The sequence below is a fragment of the Pagrus pagrus genome, assembly GCF_965226575.1.
Source record: "Pagrus pagrus genome assembly, chromosome: 13".
In the NCBI taxonomy this organism is placed as follows: domain Eukaryota; kingdom Metazoa; phylum Chordata; class Actinopteri; order Spariformes; family Sparidae; genus Pagrus; species Pagrus pagrus.
Window position 1 is genome coordinate 27,731,543 of NC_140197.1, and position 16,351 is coordinate 27,747,893.

General features: G+C 41.6%; 3 protein-coding genes across 3 annotated transcripts; 2 read left to right on the forward strand and 1 right to left on the reverse strand.

Moving 5' to 3' along the window:
- Nucleotides 1–1,301: 1,301 nt before the first annotated feature.
- atp5pd (ATP synthase peripheral stalk subunit d) lies at nt 1,302–3,271 on the reverse strand. Its single transcript, XM_084371070.1, has 6 exons — nt 3,164–3,271; nt 2,571–2,711; nt 2,282–2,378; nt 2,091–2,162; nt 1,868–1,930; nt 1,302–1,618 (listed from the first exon to the last, which is right to left on the reverse strand). The coding sequence occupies exons 2-6, from the start codon at nt 2,690–2,692 to the stop codon at nt 1,487–1,489; spliced, it is 486 nt and encodes a 161-aa protein (XP_084227196.1). The 5' UTR covers nt 2,693–2,711; nt 3,164–3,271; the 3' UTR covers nt 1,302–1,486.
- An 842-nt stretch (nt 3,272–4,113) lies between these two features.
- Nucleotides 4,114–7,353, forward strand: slc16a5b (solute carrier family 16 member 5b). Its single transcript, XM_084371038.1, has 4 exons — nt 4,114–4,496; nt 4,904–5,044; nt 5,121–5,972; nt 7,105–7,353. The coding sequence occupies exons 1-4, from the start codon at nt 4,136–4,138 to the stop codon at nt 7,290–7,292; spliced, it is 1,542 nt and encodes a 513-aa protein (XP_084227164.1). The 5' UTR covers nt 4,114–4,135; the 3' UTR covers nt 7,293–7,353.
- A 587-nt stretch (nt 7,354–7,940) lies between these two features.
- Nucleotides 7,941–13,978, forward strand: LOC311267790 (medium-chain acyl-CoA ligase ACSF2, mitochondrial-like). Its single transcript, XM_084371022.1, has 16 exons — nt 7,941–8,099; nt 8,688–8,883; nt 9,496–9,624; nt 9,731–9,784; nt 9,911–10,029; nt 10,127–10,289; nt 11,282–11,377; nt 11,460–11,611; nt 11,698–11,786; nt 11,877–11,953; nt 12,052–12,159; nt 12,237–12,385; nt 13,080–13,221; nt 13,348–13,458; nt 13,541–13,609; nt 13,706–13,978. The coding sequence occupies exons 1-16, from the start codon at nt 7,978–7,980 to the stop codon at nt 13,754–13,756; spliced, it is 1,827 nt and encodes a 608-aa protein (XP_084227148.1). The 5' UTR covers nt 7,941–7,977; the 3' UTR covers nt 13,757–13,978.
- Nucleotides 13,979–16,351: the final 2,373 nt, after the last annotated feature.

Here is a 16,351-nt window from a genome sequence, read left to right on the forward strand (position 1 = left end):
GTGCTAAATCACCAGGATCTAAACAAGTAAAACATGAGGCACCATTTATTTTCCAAACAGATTGAAATGGACTTTCATTCTTGTAAAATCTGCTGCCCCCTTTGGACAAAAGATGACGAGGGTGATTCAATTCATCCTCAGCTCATAAAAAATAGGTTTGATTTTAATGACTTTTCGAACCTGGATAAGAAAATAGACAGTCACCTCACCGATGGTCTTGTTTGTCAGAATTAAACTGAGACCATTTCAGTTAAAAGTTCTCAGTAAGTTTAAGCTGTTTTTCTTCAGTATTTAGGAAATATAGTTAGCTTTTTTCACTTTTAACCATCAAATTCACCCTTTAGTTTAAAGACAAGTGAATTTATTAGATTTCCCACTTTGACAACCACAGTAAAACTCTCATTCCTCAGAATAACCTGATTAAATGGATTTTATCTGGATGGTGACACAAAGTTAACAGCTCTCTCTTAATCAGACCGACGCTGCCCCCTGCAGGACGATGTTTTCTCACCATTTATGGTGATTGATCAGACAATAACAAGGTTGAGGCCAGATCACAATCCTCTACTTATCACAATCACTGCCTGCGCCGATGGACCAGAGTCATGCACAGTATTAGCCCACAAACCAAAGCCATAATAACAGTGCAGTGAGAGCTCAGAGAGGGCTTTATGTTTAAAGTCTCCCTCTCTGATCCCAGAGAGACCGCTCATATTTCCCGCTGTGGTGAAATGTAGATTTATGCTGTAGTCATAACAAAAGCCTGAACAAGACTGACACTGCATAAAGACAGGGCTGGAGCTGCGATGATCGCTGCTCACACGCTGATGGATGGCTTCAATCTGTCCAACTCAACAGCGATGTATCCACTACGATAAGGCAGCAGTGTGAGTGTGTGAGGACGTTTCTACCTGCAGACATGAGTAAATAAACAGTCCTTCTGCCCTGCTGATGCACAAAACTGACAACTACGAATCACTGTACCAAAGACAACAGGGACCCCACGAGGGAAGGAAACCAAACTCTGCTTTTCTGCTGAGAGCGACTTGGTCGAGCGTGTACTTAAAAACTCATCAGCGTGTCCACGCGGGCCAACTTTTCAGTGAGTGTTGGAGGATATTTCATACCAAATTTAGAAAGAAAACAACAGTCCAACAGATCAAATTCAGTTCACGACGCCTGGGAAGAAATCCAGTCATAAAATAACAGTTGTTTTGCCTGCGAGGGGTCCGCGAGGTTGTTTATAATGGGCCTGTGAACACTGACGACCTTCAGTTCACGTTACTGATCACAAAAAGCAAGAAAGTTGTGCCTTTTTTATTTGGGGTTTACTCACACGAGTATAATCAGGAAGAAACAAAACACGCGTCATGTTTTTCCTACATTCATAGTCATTTTTTTTAAACCTCCTGAACAGATTCAATTTTATATACATACAGGTTTTCTCTTGGTGGAAGATACATTTTATACAGTCAGGATGGTACGTTTACAGTTCAGCAATGGGTTTGTTAGGCCAGTAAGGATGTTTCGCTTTGTCCAGCTTCGTTTCTGGGAAAGTGTCGTTCAGATCTTCGATGGTCATCTGTTCGAAGGGAATCATGTTCTTGAATTTGTCCAGCTGGGGAAGAAAGAGAGCAGAGCGTCATCACAAGAGGAGGAAATTAAGACAAGTGAGCCAGATTTTTATCTTGGAAGAATTTCAATACTTGTTGACTCTCATGAGAAATGTCAAAACTCTATTAGTTAATAATGTGAATTGTACTGTGACCATTCAGACTGTAGATTTGTGGGTAACACAACTTTCGGCCCCTGTATTAATGGTACAGGGGTGGATAAAGATAGACGCTTGTACATTTATAATCCCCACCTGTTTCTCATACTCGACGATACGGGTTTTGGATGCTTGAACGTAGGCGGCAGCTGCTGAGTTCTAGAAGACAAGAAGAAAAAAACACATTAAAAATAGATTTGCCTCCATGTTTTATGTTATCTACAGCACAATGGGACAACAAAATAAGACAAACACACTTTTAGATGATATTATTTTAAATGACACAGCTCAGGGGAAAAACACAGCAGGTAACACTCACTGCTTCTGCCTCCTGAGCGTTGATGACAGCTGTCTGAGTGTCCACAGGCTCAGGAACCTTCAGTGCGTTGAACTGAAAGGAGACAGAAAAAGGTAAGTTATGGTCTCACAGCCATCACTATGTCCAACAATAATGTGTTTCATGTCACACGTCAGTACAAAGACCGCAAACAGACCGCTCACTGCTCTCACCTTCTTTTCAAACTCATCCACCATGCCTGCTTTAGCCACAGCAGACTTGTAGTAGCTCCAGTCGATGGTGACAGGTTTCTCTGGCAGAGAGCGGAGCCTGTGAACACAGATCAGCTGGTTATAAACACCTCAGATTGGATGTCTATCTTAAGCTTAACTTTTACACATATAACCCACAATTACAGCCACTTTAGAGCTGCCAGTCAGTTGTAATTTTGTTGTAGAGGTAAGGATTTCTCAGGGTTACATAAATAGGGGATTGACAGATGTTGTAACAGGGGATACAGACTTTGCAGCGATGGCATCACTCCGTGTCTTCAGGTTGTTAAACATGGTCCTCTGGTTGGGTGGCACCCTCTCTGTGAAAGCCAGCCAGTCAATGGCCTTCAGGGCAGCTCGTCTTCCAGACATGTTTTCAGGGGGGTGTTGACTAGAGGAGACAGAAAAATATAAAATGATGATGGTTAAGCTGCTTAAATGAGCTTCTCTGTGGTGATTTAGCTCCAAATACACATCTGTGTCCCAGATTTGATGCTATTGACAACGTCTTTGACGAGCTAACAAGCTAAATGGTGGTTCCCCTTACAGGTAATAGACCTAATTATTTTACTGTATGTCACGCAGACAAATAAGATAACTAGCTGTCCTCTGTGTCCTCCACAGTGATTTGGCAGCAGTTGATCTCCTGACTGACAGTTAGCAAACATTGCTAACTAGCATTAGCAAGGTCAGAACAACACCGCCGTCAGTTAACGTTAAAATATTAAACAGCAGCTTTACATTAGTGTCATGTTTTAAACTAATATGCTACATGTCACCTGTATTAAAGCTTGTTAATCGTTTAAAACACAGTTTAATAAAGTTTTGAGCAACATGTCATACCGTCAACACGACACAACCTCTTCCGTGCTGGCCGACCGGAAACGGAAATGACCTCAGCTGAATCGTCAGCAGCGTTTAGTTTGATTCACAATTTAATCATTCGTGTTGTAAAAATACACAGAAATAATGTTTTATGAGAGAAACCCCTCGTTAATACGTTTTTCTAACTCTAACCGACCAGTTTTTATTCTCGGCAGTTGACAGAATATAAAGAACGCTCGTCGTGCTTTTATTTTGAAGGTTTCATAGTAAAAGTTAGCATGACTTTCTTGATGCTAACTGGAGCTAACGGTGACCCGACAGCGTACTTATAATAATGAGTGTTAAAATAGTCGTTTACAGTGCTCATATGCATGATTTTATTTTATATGATATAAATTACCGTATTTTCAGAAACCATACCTGACTACCTCTGATAGGACCCTTCAAAATAAAGCAACTCACCGCCCAGGTATGGGCGTCCCACACCTGTTGACTGGCTGGAGGAGGTCATGTTGCTTGTTTAAAGTCATGTAGTATTATTATAAGCACTATGACTATGACTATTATAGTTTTACCTGGAAAATCACAGCTTGATTCATGTGCTGTTGGATGTCAAAGACGCCCCCACGTCAAATTTGGGTGTAAGGTAGGTCAATGACTTTGCTTTTTTATTTTAATCTAATTTATATTTTATGTAAAACTGCAGGGTATGACAGCCTTCAAATAGTGTAAGATGTATCGTAATATTACTCTTCAAGTAGACTAAGTAATTGTGTTCATGTTTTTGAATGTTTCTTCTTGATTGCTGTGCTTGTTTTTTTTATGTGTGAATGATTAAATACTGCTGGCTGGCTGGTTTCTGAATAAACAGCCCTCTAGGATTAAGTATCTACCTAATAACAAACTTTGACGCAGAACAACACAGGATTGAATTTTAATGTGAGAAAAGAGCATTGCTCAGAGGCAGAACTAACAGCAGCAGTGGGCACCATGACTCAGGTGTTGGAGGATCAGACACCAGCCACGAGAAACAAAAATAATGCTTTACCCGGCTGGGTAAGTGCTGCTCAGTGTTTTGAGGAAGAGTCAGCAGTACGACATCCAGAGGAGGAAATCCGAAAGGAAGAGAAGCAGAAGTCCACCTCCTGTCCCGCTGATGCCACGCAGCCAGCTGCACCCGACAGAGGCTGGGGCTGGGTGGTGGTGGCAGCCAACATGGCTCTGTCTATGGTGCTGGCTTTCCTCATGAGCCTGAGTATCTTCTACACAGAGCTTCAAGCAGAGTTTCACATCAGAAACACGGAGACCTCCTTGGTGCCGGCCATCATTTCCACCATGATGCATGGTGCAGGTATGGATACGTACCTGTAGATCTCACGCTAACATGAACGTATCTGAAATGGTGCGTTGACCATTGTGAGTTTGTTGTTTCCAGTTATTTAAAAGAATATTTCCAATTTTCAGCCACAGTTGGGTTAGAGTTTAGGATATAAAACCACTTTGAGGTTTAGAAAAAATTAAAACTATTAGGTTAGATCTAAGTAATGAAAATACTTGGTTAGGTTTCATCGTCTGGATTTAAATAAAAATCAGTGTTCACTTTTGGTTTTAAATGGGACAGAAGCATCTGTCAGGCATCTTTCATTTTAAATACCTATAATAAACTGTACAAACCTGCCTGGAATGGGCGCAGACAGCGAACCTGTCTCCTGCATTAAGGAAAAGTTGTCCTGAAACTCTTCCTCCATTTCTCCCGAGGTCTGTTATGCAGCATGTCACAGGAGCGTTTCGGCTGCCGGACAACAGTGATGTTAGGAGGACTCTTGAGTGGACTTGCCATGTCGATAGCCTCCCTGGCCAGGACCATCACTCACATTTACATTGCTAGCGCCATCACAGGTGAGGAGCTGCACACACACACACCTTTGAACCCACACTTCCACAGGCTGGCTCACCAGTGTCCTCTCCTCCACAGGACTGGGACTCTGCCTCTCGCACCAGGCCTCAGTCGCTATCATTGGCCACTACTTCCAGCAGCGTCTAGTCTTTGCTAACGCCTTGTCGTCCATCGGCCAAGCTGTGGGCATGAGCGTTATGCCCCTGATGAGCAACGCCCTGCTCGGTCAGTTCGGCTGGCGTGGAAGCTTCCTGATTATGGGCGGGATCCTGCTAAACAGCTGTGTATGCGGGGCGTTGATGAGACCAGTTGCATCAGGACCAAACGAACCCAAACACACTCAGGTTTTGGATCGATCGGACAACCTCTCCCAGCAGCAGGAGACAAAAGGGCCAAAAGGCCGTGTTACGACTGCTATTGGTGGTTTTATAGCATACCTGCGCAGGCATATGGCCTTTGACCTGCTGGTCAGTTGTGCTTACTATCGTGTCCTCACAATAGGTATGACCTTGCTTTCACTGGGATATGCGGGGCCTTTTATCTTTTTTGTGCCTTACGCTACTCACCAAAATATGTCGATGGACCGCGCTGCCCTCCTGATGTCCATCATGGGTCAGGTGAACATCGCAATGCGACCTATAGCTGCCCTCATCTTGGGCTTGCCATGCTTTAGTGGCAGCAGGGTTGTTGTATATGTGTTCGCTGGGTCTGTTGTGTTGGGTGGGCTGAGTAACTGCATCTGTGGAGCGTCGGCCTCCTTCGTAGCTCTCCTGCTGTACGTGGTGATCTTCAGCCTGTGCTATAGCGTGCTGATGACGGTGGTCGTCTCTGTGCTGATGACCAACGTGGAGATGAGTCGCTTCCCTGCAGCTATGGCGCTGAAAAGCATGCTGGAAAGTGTAGCGCTTCTACTCGGGCCACCCTTGGCAGGTAAACACACACACACACGCACACACACACACACACACACACACACACACACACACACACACACACACACACGTGGCTTATGCAGTATTTTAGCCGTGGTAGTGGCATCTCTAGGAATGGCAAAGTCTTTGGACTGGAGTCAGTTGGATTGCCGTGAAATGTGTTCATGATCCCTCAGAGATCGAATCCAAATAATGGAACGGATCAATGGTCTACGTGTCAGAGGCTCTGGGGCCCAAGAGGAGAACAGGATGCCTGTAGGCCAAATAACTATAAAGAGATGCAAAACGTCCACAGAGACGAACAGAAACGGAGCGACTGGAAACATCGTATGCCATGTGACCCCATCCCTAGTTCATATATGCTCCTAAGCAGCAAAGACAACTACAGCAGAAGCTGACGAGATGATTGGTTCGGACGTATTTGGCCATAAATCAAAGCATGAACCGCCCCTGAGCGCAGACATGTAGGCTTGTTCTGGGCAGAGACCCTTCCTCCATCCAAGTTTCGTGAAATCTGGTTCAGTAGTTTTTGTGTAATGCTCCTGAAAAAAGCCAATAAATAAATAAATTACCCCCCAAAATAGACATTTAGACAGACTATATCATCACTAATGGCAACAACAGGATTACAAAATGAGGAAGTCTTTCCTTTGGAGTAGTCACAAGAATAATGGAACATTTGAAATAGTCATTCAGTGCCGTGTTTGCTGAGCCTGTTAATTTGTTACACATCTATTATATTCAGTTCCATGTCTCCTGTGATAAAACATCAGCCCTGCAGCACATCATGTGCTGGCCTCGTCAAGGGTCACAGTGAGGTGAAGGTCAGAGGTGGAGGCTGCGTGACTTTGCTGTGTTGCTCAGTGATTCAGCACTTTTCTCCTCAAATCACACCTGAAACGATCTGAACTAAGTCCAAGTATCTGATTTTAAATGCTTTTTAAATTTTAACATTTACAGTTTAAAAGTAAACTACACGTTTTTTCCAAATACATGACAAAAACAGTCAACTTCATGACATGTTTCCACGCGTACTGCTTCACAAATATGAAATATTGAATATTGTATTTTGTCTCTGTGGGCAGCTTTACATCCGGCCATCCCTTGACACTCCTTTTTGCATTTCTCAGGCTTCGTGGTGGACTACACAGGCCAGTATTCATACATCTTCTACGCAACCAGTCTGTGTGTAACCTCTGCCGGCCTCTATATCGGAGGGTCCTTCTACTTTCTGGACAGGAAACGAGATAAGGAGGAGGAGAGGGAGAACACGAGGACGCCATCAGATCTCCAACAGAGGCCTGCTGTGGTTGCCTGACAAGAAAGATCATCAGACAACACGCCGTGTGTGATTCAATCTCACACGGCTCAAGAAGAGTATAGAGTTGATTTTGCAGTGTAAATGTACCTTTTCATTGTGTGAACATGTTTAATTAGCTTCTGTAATAAAATAAAAGCTGTCATAAAATGATGTTAGTGAGTGGTCTTTGTCATGTTGAAGGATCTGTATCTTATGGCCTGTAGGTGGTATTACAGGCCTCAGCATGTGAAGCTGTTGTCAGTCTAACCTACATTTTCTTCAGTGTGTAGATACTGTAACTCTTAACCTTTTAGCACTGTCTTATCTGTTAACAAATAATGCTCTTCTAATGCAAAGTAAGCAGCATGATAAGGCTGAAAACAAGTCTCAAATTAGATCAGTTTCAAGTTTTTCACGTGAAAATAACCTCCGCTCATCCTTATTGTCAGTTCCTTGTCTCTTGAGTTGCAGACATGACGAATCTTTTTTGTTTGTCAGACAGAAAACTGAAGCAGGAGAATGAATCGGAGCGTAAAAACTCTCCTGCAGCCGTGTGAACTGGCCAAATGGCAAAGCCACCCTCAGCCAATGAGGACGAGTGGAAGTTAAACATTTACATACTAGTCAAGACAAGCAGCCAGGAACCGGTTCATTTAGCTGCCGAGCCACAGTGTTTTCTAACCACTTGTCGAAGCAGACTGTGATGTCGGCGCTCATTTCTTCCCCGCTGCTGAGATCCTGCGCTCGCAGTCTCAGGTCTGTTAATGGACACAAACACGGCAAGATTGGGAAAGTATGCAGCACGAGTTCCCTCCAGTGGTTTCGGTAAGTTGATGTTAATGGTTCCCTCTGAATGTTCCTTTAAAATTAAGGTTTTAATAAAAAAATGTGAAAAACAAACAACAAGCTTTTAAATCAGCTGATAAAGAGCCTTGTGAGATATCTACATTTGAATCTGATCATAGGTCATCTGTCTGTAATACCTGTAACTGGATGTTCCTGCTGTCGAGATAAGCGTTGTTTATTAATCTCAGTTGATTTTAAGAAACATGATAACAGTTTATAGGCTCCTGAAGGATGTTAATAAAGATCTGGTAGCTTAAAAAAGTACGTTTGACTTCTACTGAGTGCATTGTTATAACAACATTATGTAGCTTTGTCTACATAATGTTGCTTTAACTGCGAAGGAATTCAGATTAAATTATGTAGTAATCTCCGTAAAGCAACTAAAAGGCAGAGTAACGGTAACAATGTCATAACAGGTACCCGCTGAGCAAACACGTATCCAAAAGAAGTCAATTCAACGTCTTGGCCCACGTTCAAAAGACGAGTTAATGACTGTTTTTACAAAGTCATTTTAAAAACTTATTCTTAATGGTCGTAAACTGCTTTGAATCTTGCTCTCTACGCCAGGTCACTCCATGTGGACACTGCTCCTCACATCCCGGCTCTGACCAACAGCTATGTCCACGGCACATCCTCCGTCTCTCTGCTCCACCTGACCGTCGGCCAGAGTCTGGACGCTACAGTGGAGCGGTGGCCCGACCGTGAGGCTGTGGTCTTCCTTCAGGACGGCATCCGGAAAACCTTTGTGGAGTTTCAGCAAGATGTGCGTCTCAGATGTTAAGTCTTCGACAAGTTCACCCAAAAATGTATATTTAGTCATAATCTACTCACCCTCATGCAGCTGGAAAGTCGGGGGGGAAAGTTACGTAGTCCACAAAACGTTTCTGGAGCTTCAGATCCGAACAGTGTTGCAGCTTTCTCCTAAACAACTGAAGTAGATGGGGACCGGAGAGTTTTTTTTAAAACAAATCCCGAGCGGTGTTTGGTTTTGTTAAAAATATCCTGTTCTTGGCTGGAAAATTGTCCCAACATCAGCTCGAAAATATCCGGTTTTGTTGGGGCTAACGCGGCTGGAAAATGTTCCAACATCTTGTTAAAAATGTGTTTTTCCTGCTCACAAATGTTCAAACTGCATCTTGATAAGTGTTCTCTCACATTGCAGCCATCTTGCCTACCACCACCATCCTTCAACCTCATGACATGATGATATCATACGTATTAAATGTACAAATTTAACATTTTAATATGGCGACTAGGCTGAGAAGTCATCACAACTTTGGGAAGAAAAGCTAGAGAGCTATTTGTAAAATGCCAGTTTTTTACCACTGCTGGTGAAGAGTTATCTAACTATCTGTTGTGTCACTCATCGTTGCAGGTTGATAAAGCTGCTGCAGGTCTGCTTGCTTTGGGCATGAAGCGCGGCGACCGACTGGGAGTTTGGGGACCCAACACTTATGAGTGGATCCTCTTCCAGTTTGCTTCAGCCAAGGCTGGAATTATACTGGTCAGTTTTCAGATGACTTTTACAGAGTAGCCTTGTGTTCCCACTGACAGTCCTTCAGCTGGATGACTAAGCGCCTGTCCCGTGTTACCTGTTCTTATCTTTGCAGGTGTCACTGAACCCGGCCTATCAGGCAAAGGAAATAGACTTTACTCTAAAGAAGGTTAGTGTTCTGTAACCGGGAATTAGCCTACTTACATCATCACATAACTACTGCACCATTACCTAAGAGTTACAATTTTCTGTTTTAAGAAAAATAAATCCAACCAAATTGATTTGTCGTATGCAGGTGCAGTGTAAAGCTGTCGTCTGCCCTAGCCAATTTAAAACACAACATTTCTGTGAGATGCTGAGAGAGATCTGCCCAGAGATCGACACAACTCCAGCGGGCATGATCAAAAGCTCCAGGTTTGACAGAGCCGATGTCAGATTTAATACATGTTCTTCCTCTCTTGTCATCATGGGAGCAATAGACCTTAAATACATCCTGTCTCGGGTTTTCCAGGTTGCCAGACTTGCGTATGGTGATAGTGACGGATAGCAGACAGCCGGGGATGTTCCACGTAGACGATGTGATGCAGGCAGCGGAGAGTCAGCACCACAAAGAGCTGATGGATCTGCAGAGCAGGCTGTCCTTCGATGACCCCATCAACATTCAGTTCACATCAGTAAACTTCAGTACTTTAAAACTGCCACACATGTACATGTACATGTATCACCTGGAATAACATACACTGATCATCCACAACATTTAAAGGACCAACAGGTACAGGGAACAACAGCGATCATCTCCTTATAATGGTTTTCTTCTGGGAAACCTTGGGTCCTAGCTTTTATGTGGATGCCACTTGAATACCTGTCCCAGCACTGGTGCAGATCAAGTATAGCCCTTCAAGGCACTTTCGGATGGCAGTGGTCTGCCTTCAGGAATGGCTCGAGTAATGTGAGAAAGAGCTCAAGGTGTCGACCTGGCCTCCAAATTCCCCAGATCCCAATCTGATTAGGCATCTGCAGGACATGCCGGAACAAGTCTTATCCATGAAGGCCCCACATGCCCCTCAAAGGACTCCACGGATGCTCCGTTGGATTGGGATCCGCACAAAAGAACAAAGTGCTCAAGCTGCCTTTGTCACAATCCCAATCTTGATTGAGTGTGCGTCCAATCCATGGTGGCCCAACCTTGGACTGGACTTACCGCTGATCCATCAAGGCATGGACACAGGACCTCTGGTGGTGTCCTGCGGTGTCAGGCATCACAGTGGTGACGGTGGGGTGTGAGGTGGGGCCCTCATGGATCCGACTCGAAGGATCCGTTGCCAACACCGTTATTCCTGACACCACAGGACACCGCCAGAGGCCCTGTGTTCATGCCTTAACATATCAGAAGCAAGACCAATCCAAGGTGCAGCCTCCTTGGATGCTTGATTGGATCAGGATCATGACACAGAACGTGACAAAGTGCTCAAGGCATCTTTGTCACAATCCCAACTGATTGGGCATCACTGGGACCTGCAGGGTCAAGTCCGATCCAAGGTTTCCCAGCAGAACATTACGACCAGTGTTTTTCACTTCACCTGTGGGTCCTTCATTGTTGTGGCTGATTGGTGTAGCTCTAACAATGATTCAGATCGAGTCACGCTGCTTGTTTTATTTGTTTCAGGGGACGACAGGGAATCCAAAGGGAGCCACTCTTTCTCACCACAATATTGTAAATAACGCTTACTTTGTGGGTCTCCGGATGGGTTTCGAATGGAGAGTAAGTCCATATTATTTTCTTGATTTGAAGAAAACAGAAATAGTTAAAATGTAAGCAATATTATTTTCCGTCTTCCCATCAGCCTCGGGTGCGAATATGCGTGCCCGTACCGTTGTACCACTGCTTTGGCTCAGTGCTGGCAGGGATGTGCATGGCGGTGAATGGTGCCACACTGGTCTTCCCAGCTACTGGCTACGACAGCAAGGCCAACCTAGAGGCCATTCAGAGTGAAAAGTATGGCACTTCATCATCCAAATCACTTTTGAAATTTACAACATTATCAACTTTCACTGATTGCATTTAATGTTTTTAAACTCAAGGTGCAACGTCCTCTACGGCACTCCCACGATGTTCACCGACATGATTAACCAAGACATACACAAGTACGATTTGTCGTCAGTTGAGTCTGGTAAGAGATCTGAACATAAAAACATGATAAATGTGTGTTGAATTGGGTGTGATGTTTGACTCGTCCTCGTCTATGTGCTGCTGTTTTAAGGCCTCATGGGAGGTGCACCGTGTCCTCCGGAGATTTTGAGAAAACTAAAAACAGACATGAACATGAAAGAGATATCGGTGAGCGATACACGTCCGATACCTTTTCAGATAATACCGTATGAGACGGTAAAGTTTGTTTCAGCATATCTGAACATGTGTAAGTTGTGTTTCAACAGGTAGTTTATGGAACCACCGAGAACAGCCCTGTTACATTTATAGGATTTCCACACGACAACGAGGAGCTGAAGCTGAATACTGTGGGATGTATCATGAGCCACACTGAGGTATACCGTAATTTCTTCTTGTATCTATATATAACAGCGACAGCACTGTGACTTATTCCTGTGAGTCTTTACTATAGGCTAAAGTGGTGGACCCTAATGGGGAGATTGTCCCTCTGGGGACTCCAGGAGAGCTGATGATCAGAGGCAGCTGTGTGATGCACGGATACTGGGATGATCCTGAGAAAACCAGGGAGGCTATCTGTCCAGCCCGCTGGTACAGGACAGGGTGAGTCCAACGTATCTTTGACGACGGAGGAAATACAGACACATGTCACAGGGATGGATGCTCACAGGTGAAGATTTGAGTTGCAGGAATGTGTCTTTAAACATCTCAAAACGTTTTCAGAGCCGATTAAATGCATTTTGAAGCATTTGGTCAAATAAGATCAACCTTAGAGAAACAGTACTGCTACGAACTGCAGGTGTTTTGTGTTGTTCTAAAAAATGTTGAATGCAGTTGAACAAAAAAAAAGCTAAAAAAAACCAAACATGTTTTAAAGATGTAATCAGAAATGAAGTCATATAATTTGTGACAATGTCAATAATCAAATAATTTACAATTTTTTTCAAATGTATTCTGGGCTGAATAAAGCAGCCAGTTGTAATCTAGTAACACTTTATAATAACCATCACTGATAAATGGTACATTTTATAGTTAATTACACTTTAGTTAACAAACAAATAAATGTTTTATAAACCATTTATTAAGCAATTATTTGTGGGAAAGTTCTAATGTTGTTGTTTGATGATGTTTCAAATTTTTTTGCAAATGTCTATTATCCATTAATGAACCATGATATTTAGTATGTTAAGGATAAAAAGTGTTGTGGAAACTCATTTTGGTTGGTTATTACAATGTGTTATCCGTATTCCTGACTACATGTAATCTGTTACATCTTGTGTGATTTTCCTCTACTCAGTGACACGGCCAGTCTGAACAGCCTGGGTTACTGTCGCATCGAAGGACGGCTGAAGGACATGATCATCCGAGGAGGGGAGAACATCTACCCAGCTGAGATAGAGCAGTTTCTATACACACATCCCAAAGTACAGGAGGTGCAGGTGAGACTGGGAACCACTGGAGGGCAGCAAAGATCAGAAACACTCTCTCTAAACAGTGGACGGTGAAGATAATGTGAAACAAAATGTGTCATGAGAGTTGTTCTTGTTCCTCTGTTTGTCTCCCAGGTGGTCGGAGTGAAAGACGAGAGGATGGGCGAGCAGGTATGTGCCTGCATCAGGCTGAAGGAGGGCCAGACCTCCAGTACAGAGGAGATAAGAGCATTCTGCAAAGGCCAGGTGAGAGGAGCTGGTGGATACGACTGCAGAAAGTGAAGAGCGGCACAGTTTGTGGGACTGATATTTGTTTTTTCCCCCACAGATTTCTCACTTCAAGATCCCACACTACGTGTTCTTTGTAGACAGCTACCCTCTGACAGCCTCTGGAAAGGTACGATACTCTAACACCAACACACCTGAACTATCAAGATGATTTATGCTTTGTATAATAATGAAATGAAATGGCTGCTACTGTCTGTTTTTGTAGATCAAGAAGATGACGTTAAAGGAGAGAATGGAGGAGAGATTAGGTCTTTAACTTTGTGATGGACTGAACCTGCACCTGCTTTCTTCCCCGTCAGATACTGTAATCTGACTGATCAGCTGTTAGAACTTGAAATTCATCAACTTTTACCTCACATTTATGATCTATGGAAACATATTGCTGCCATACCAGAAAAAGGCCTCAGGGCTTCCGTAGGATATTGTTATTACAAGAAGAAATGATTTGTTTGTATATTATAATAATAATGCTATAATCTTGCTATAACAATAAGATCTTTAGGTTATAACGTGATACTGATCCATTTGTGTTTTTTTGGTGAGGTATCAATACGCTGCCATAATGATAACACTAATAAAAGTACACTGAGTTAATATCATCTTTGAACTTGAAGTTTCATTATTGATCTTGAAAAAAGTTTCATCTCAAAATTCTGACTTTTTTTCTCTCAACTTTTCCTCAAAATTCTGACTTAAAATCTGACATTTTTCCTCAAAATTCAATATTCTGACTTTTTGTCAGAGTTTTTCTGAAAATTTTGACTTTTGTTTCAAACTTTTTCTCAAAATTCTGAAATTTTCCCCCTCAACTTCTCATAAAATTCTAACTCCCCCCCCAAAATCTTTCTTAAAATCTAGCATTTTTCTCAAAATTCTGACTTTTCCCGTCAACTTTTTCTCAAAATTTTGACTTTTGTTTCAAACTTTTTCCTCAAAATTCTGACTTTTCCCCTCCAAATTTTTCTCAACATCTATTGCATGTCTGACCGTCCTGGGAGAGGGATCCCTCCTCTGTTACTCCTCCTGAGGTTTCTTCCATCGTCTTTTTTTCCCCTGTTAAAGGTTTCTTTTTTCATCAACATGGCAAATTTTTCCTCACTCGATTCGAGGGTCTAAGGACAGAGGATGTCATTCACTGTACAGATTGTAAAGCCCATTGAGGCAATGGGGTTGTGATTTTGGGCTGTATAAATAAAATTGATTTGATCTTTGATTTGACTTTTTTTCCTCAACTTTTTCTGAAAATTTTGACTTTGTTTAAATTTTTTTCTCAAAATTCTGACTTTTTTTTCAAACTTTTCTCTTAATGTTCGCCATTTTTTCCCTCAAAAATTGACATTCGAAAATTTGAACCCTTTTTTCCCTCAAAGTTCTGACTTTTCCCCAAAGAAGTTTCTCCTCTAAAGTCTGACTTTTTACCCTTAACCTTTTCTGAAAATTTTAACTTTTGTTTAAAATTTTTCTCAAATTTTTCAGAAAAAGTTGAGGGGAAAAAAGTCAGAATTTTGAGGAGAAACTTTTTGAGGGAAAGTTAGAACTTTGAGAAAAGGTTTGAAACAATTTTCTTTTTAAATTTGGGGGGAAAAGTCTGAATTTTGAGAAAAAGTTTGAGAAAAGTCTTCAGAAAAAGTTTGAAACAAAAGTCAAAATTTTCAGAAAAAGTTTGAAACGAAAATCAATTTTCAGAAAAAGTTGAGGAAAAAAAGTCAGAACTTTCAGAGAAGTGTTGAGGTAAGAAAAGTTAGAATTGTGAGAAAACTGCAGAAAAAGTCAGCATTTTTAGGAAAAAGTCAGAATTTTAAGAAAGAAGTCAGAATTTTGAGAAGAAGTTTGAAACAAAAGTTAAAAATTTCAGAAAAAGTCTGGGGCAAAAAGTCAGAATATTGAGGAGAAACTTTTTGGGAGGAGAGTCAGAACTTTGAGAAAAGGTTTGAAACAATGTTTTTTTCTAAATTTTGGGGAAAAAAAGTCAGAATTTTGAGGAAAAAAAGTCAGAATTTTGAGAAGGAAAAGTCAGAATTTTGAGAAAAAGTTTGAAAATAAAGTCAAGTTTTTCAGAAGAAGTTGAGGGGAAAAGTCAGAATTTTGAGGAGACACTTTTTGGGGAAAAGTTAGAATTTTGAGAAAAGGTTTGAAACAATTATTTTTCAAAATTTGGGGAAAAAAGTCAGAATTTTGAGAAAAAAATTAGATTTTAGGAAAGATTGCGGGGTAGAATTTTAGAAAGAAAATTTTGGGAAAAAAGTCATAAAAAGGTTGAGACAAGTCTTCAGAAGAAGTTTGAAACAAAAGTAAGAAGTTGAGGAAAAAAGTCAGAACTTTCAGAAAAGGGTTTAGGGAAGAAAAGTTAGAATTGTGAAAAAACAACTGCAGAAAAAGTCAGTATTTTTTAGGAAAAAGTCAGAATTTTGAGAAATATTTTGGGGCAGATAGTTAGAATTTTGAGGAAAAAAAGTCAGAATTTTTTGAAAAAGTCAACTTTTTGAGAAAAAGTTGAGGGGAAAAGTCAGAATTTTAAGGAGAATTCTTTGGGGGAAAAGTAAAAATTATAAGAAAAAGTTTGAAACAATATTTTTTTCCAAATTTTGGGGGAAAAAGTCAGAATTTTAAGAGAAAAATGTTAGATTTTAAGAAAGATTTTGGAGGGGGGGAGATAGAATTTTATAAGAAAAGTTAAGGGGAAAAAAAGTCAAAATATTTAGGAGAAACTTTTGGGGGTGATAGTCAGAACTTTGAGAAAAAGGTCAGATTTTAAGTTGGATCTTGGGAAAAAGTTTGAAAAAAAAGTCAAAATTTTCAGAAGAAGTTGAGGGGAAAAAGTCAGGATTTTGAGGAGAAACTTTTTGGGGAA

Excerpts from the sequence above, each read along its gene's own strand:
- atp5pd (XM_084371070.1), bottom strand. The coding sequence starts at position 2,692 with ATGTCTGGAAGACGAGCTGCCCTGAAGGCCATTGACTGGCTGGCTTTC. Across the intron at positions 2,163-2,281 it reads TGGATGAGTTTGAAAAGAAG|TTCAACGCACTGAAGGTTCC; the intron begins GTGAGAGCAGTG and ends GTCTCCTTTCAG. Across the intron at positions 1,619-1,867 it reads TCGTCGAGTATGAGAAACAG|CTGGACAAATTCAAGAACAT; the intron begins GTGGGGATTATA and ends TTTCTTCCCCAG.
- slc16a5b (XM_084371038.1), top strand. The coding sequence starts at position 4,136 with ATGACTCAGGTGTTGGAGGATCAGACACCAGCCACGAGAAACAAAAAT. Across the intron at positions 5,045-5,120 it reads CATTGCTAGCGCCATCACAG|GACTGGGACTCTGCCTCTCG; the intron begins GTGAGGAGCTGC and ends TCTCCTCCACAG. Across the intron at positions 5,973-7,104 it reads ACTCGGGCCACCCTTGGCAG|GCTTCGTGGTGGACTACACA; the intron begins GTAAACACACAC and ends TGCATTTCTCAG.
- LOC311267790 (XM_084371022.1), top strand. The coding sequence starts at position 7,978 with ATGTCGGCGCTCATTTCTTCCCCGCTGCTGAGATCCTGCGCTCGCAGT. Across the intron at positions 12,160-12,236 it reads GTATCATGAGCCACACTGAG|GCTAAAGTGGTGGACCCTAA; the intron begins GTATACCGTAAT and ends TCTTTACTATAG. Across the intron at positions 12,386-13,079 it reads GCCCGCTGGTACAGGACAGG|TGACACGGCCAGTCTGAACA; the intron begins GTGAGTCCAACG and ends TCCTCTACTCAG.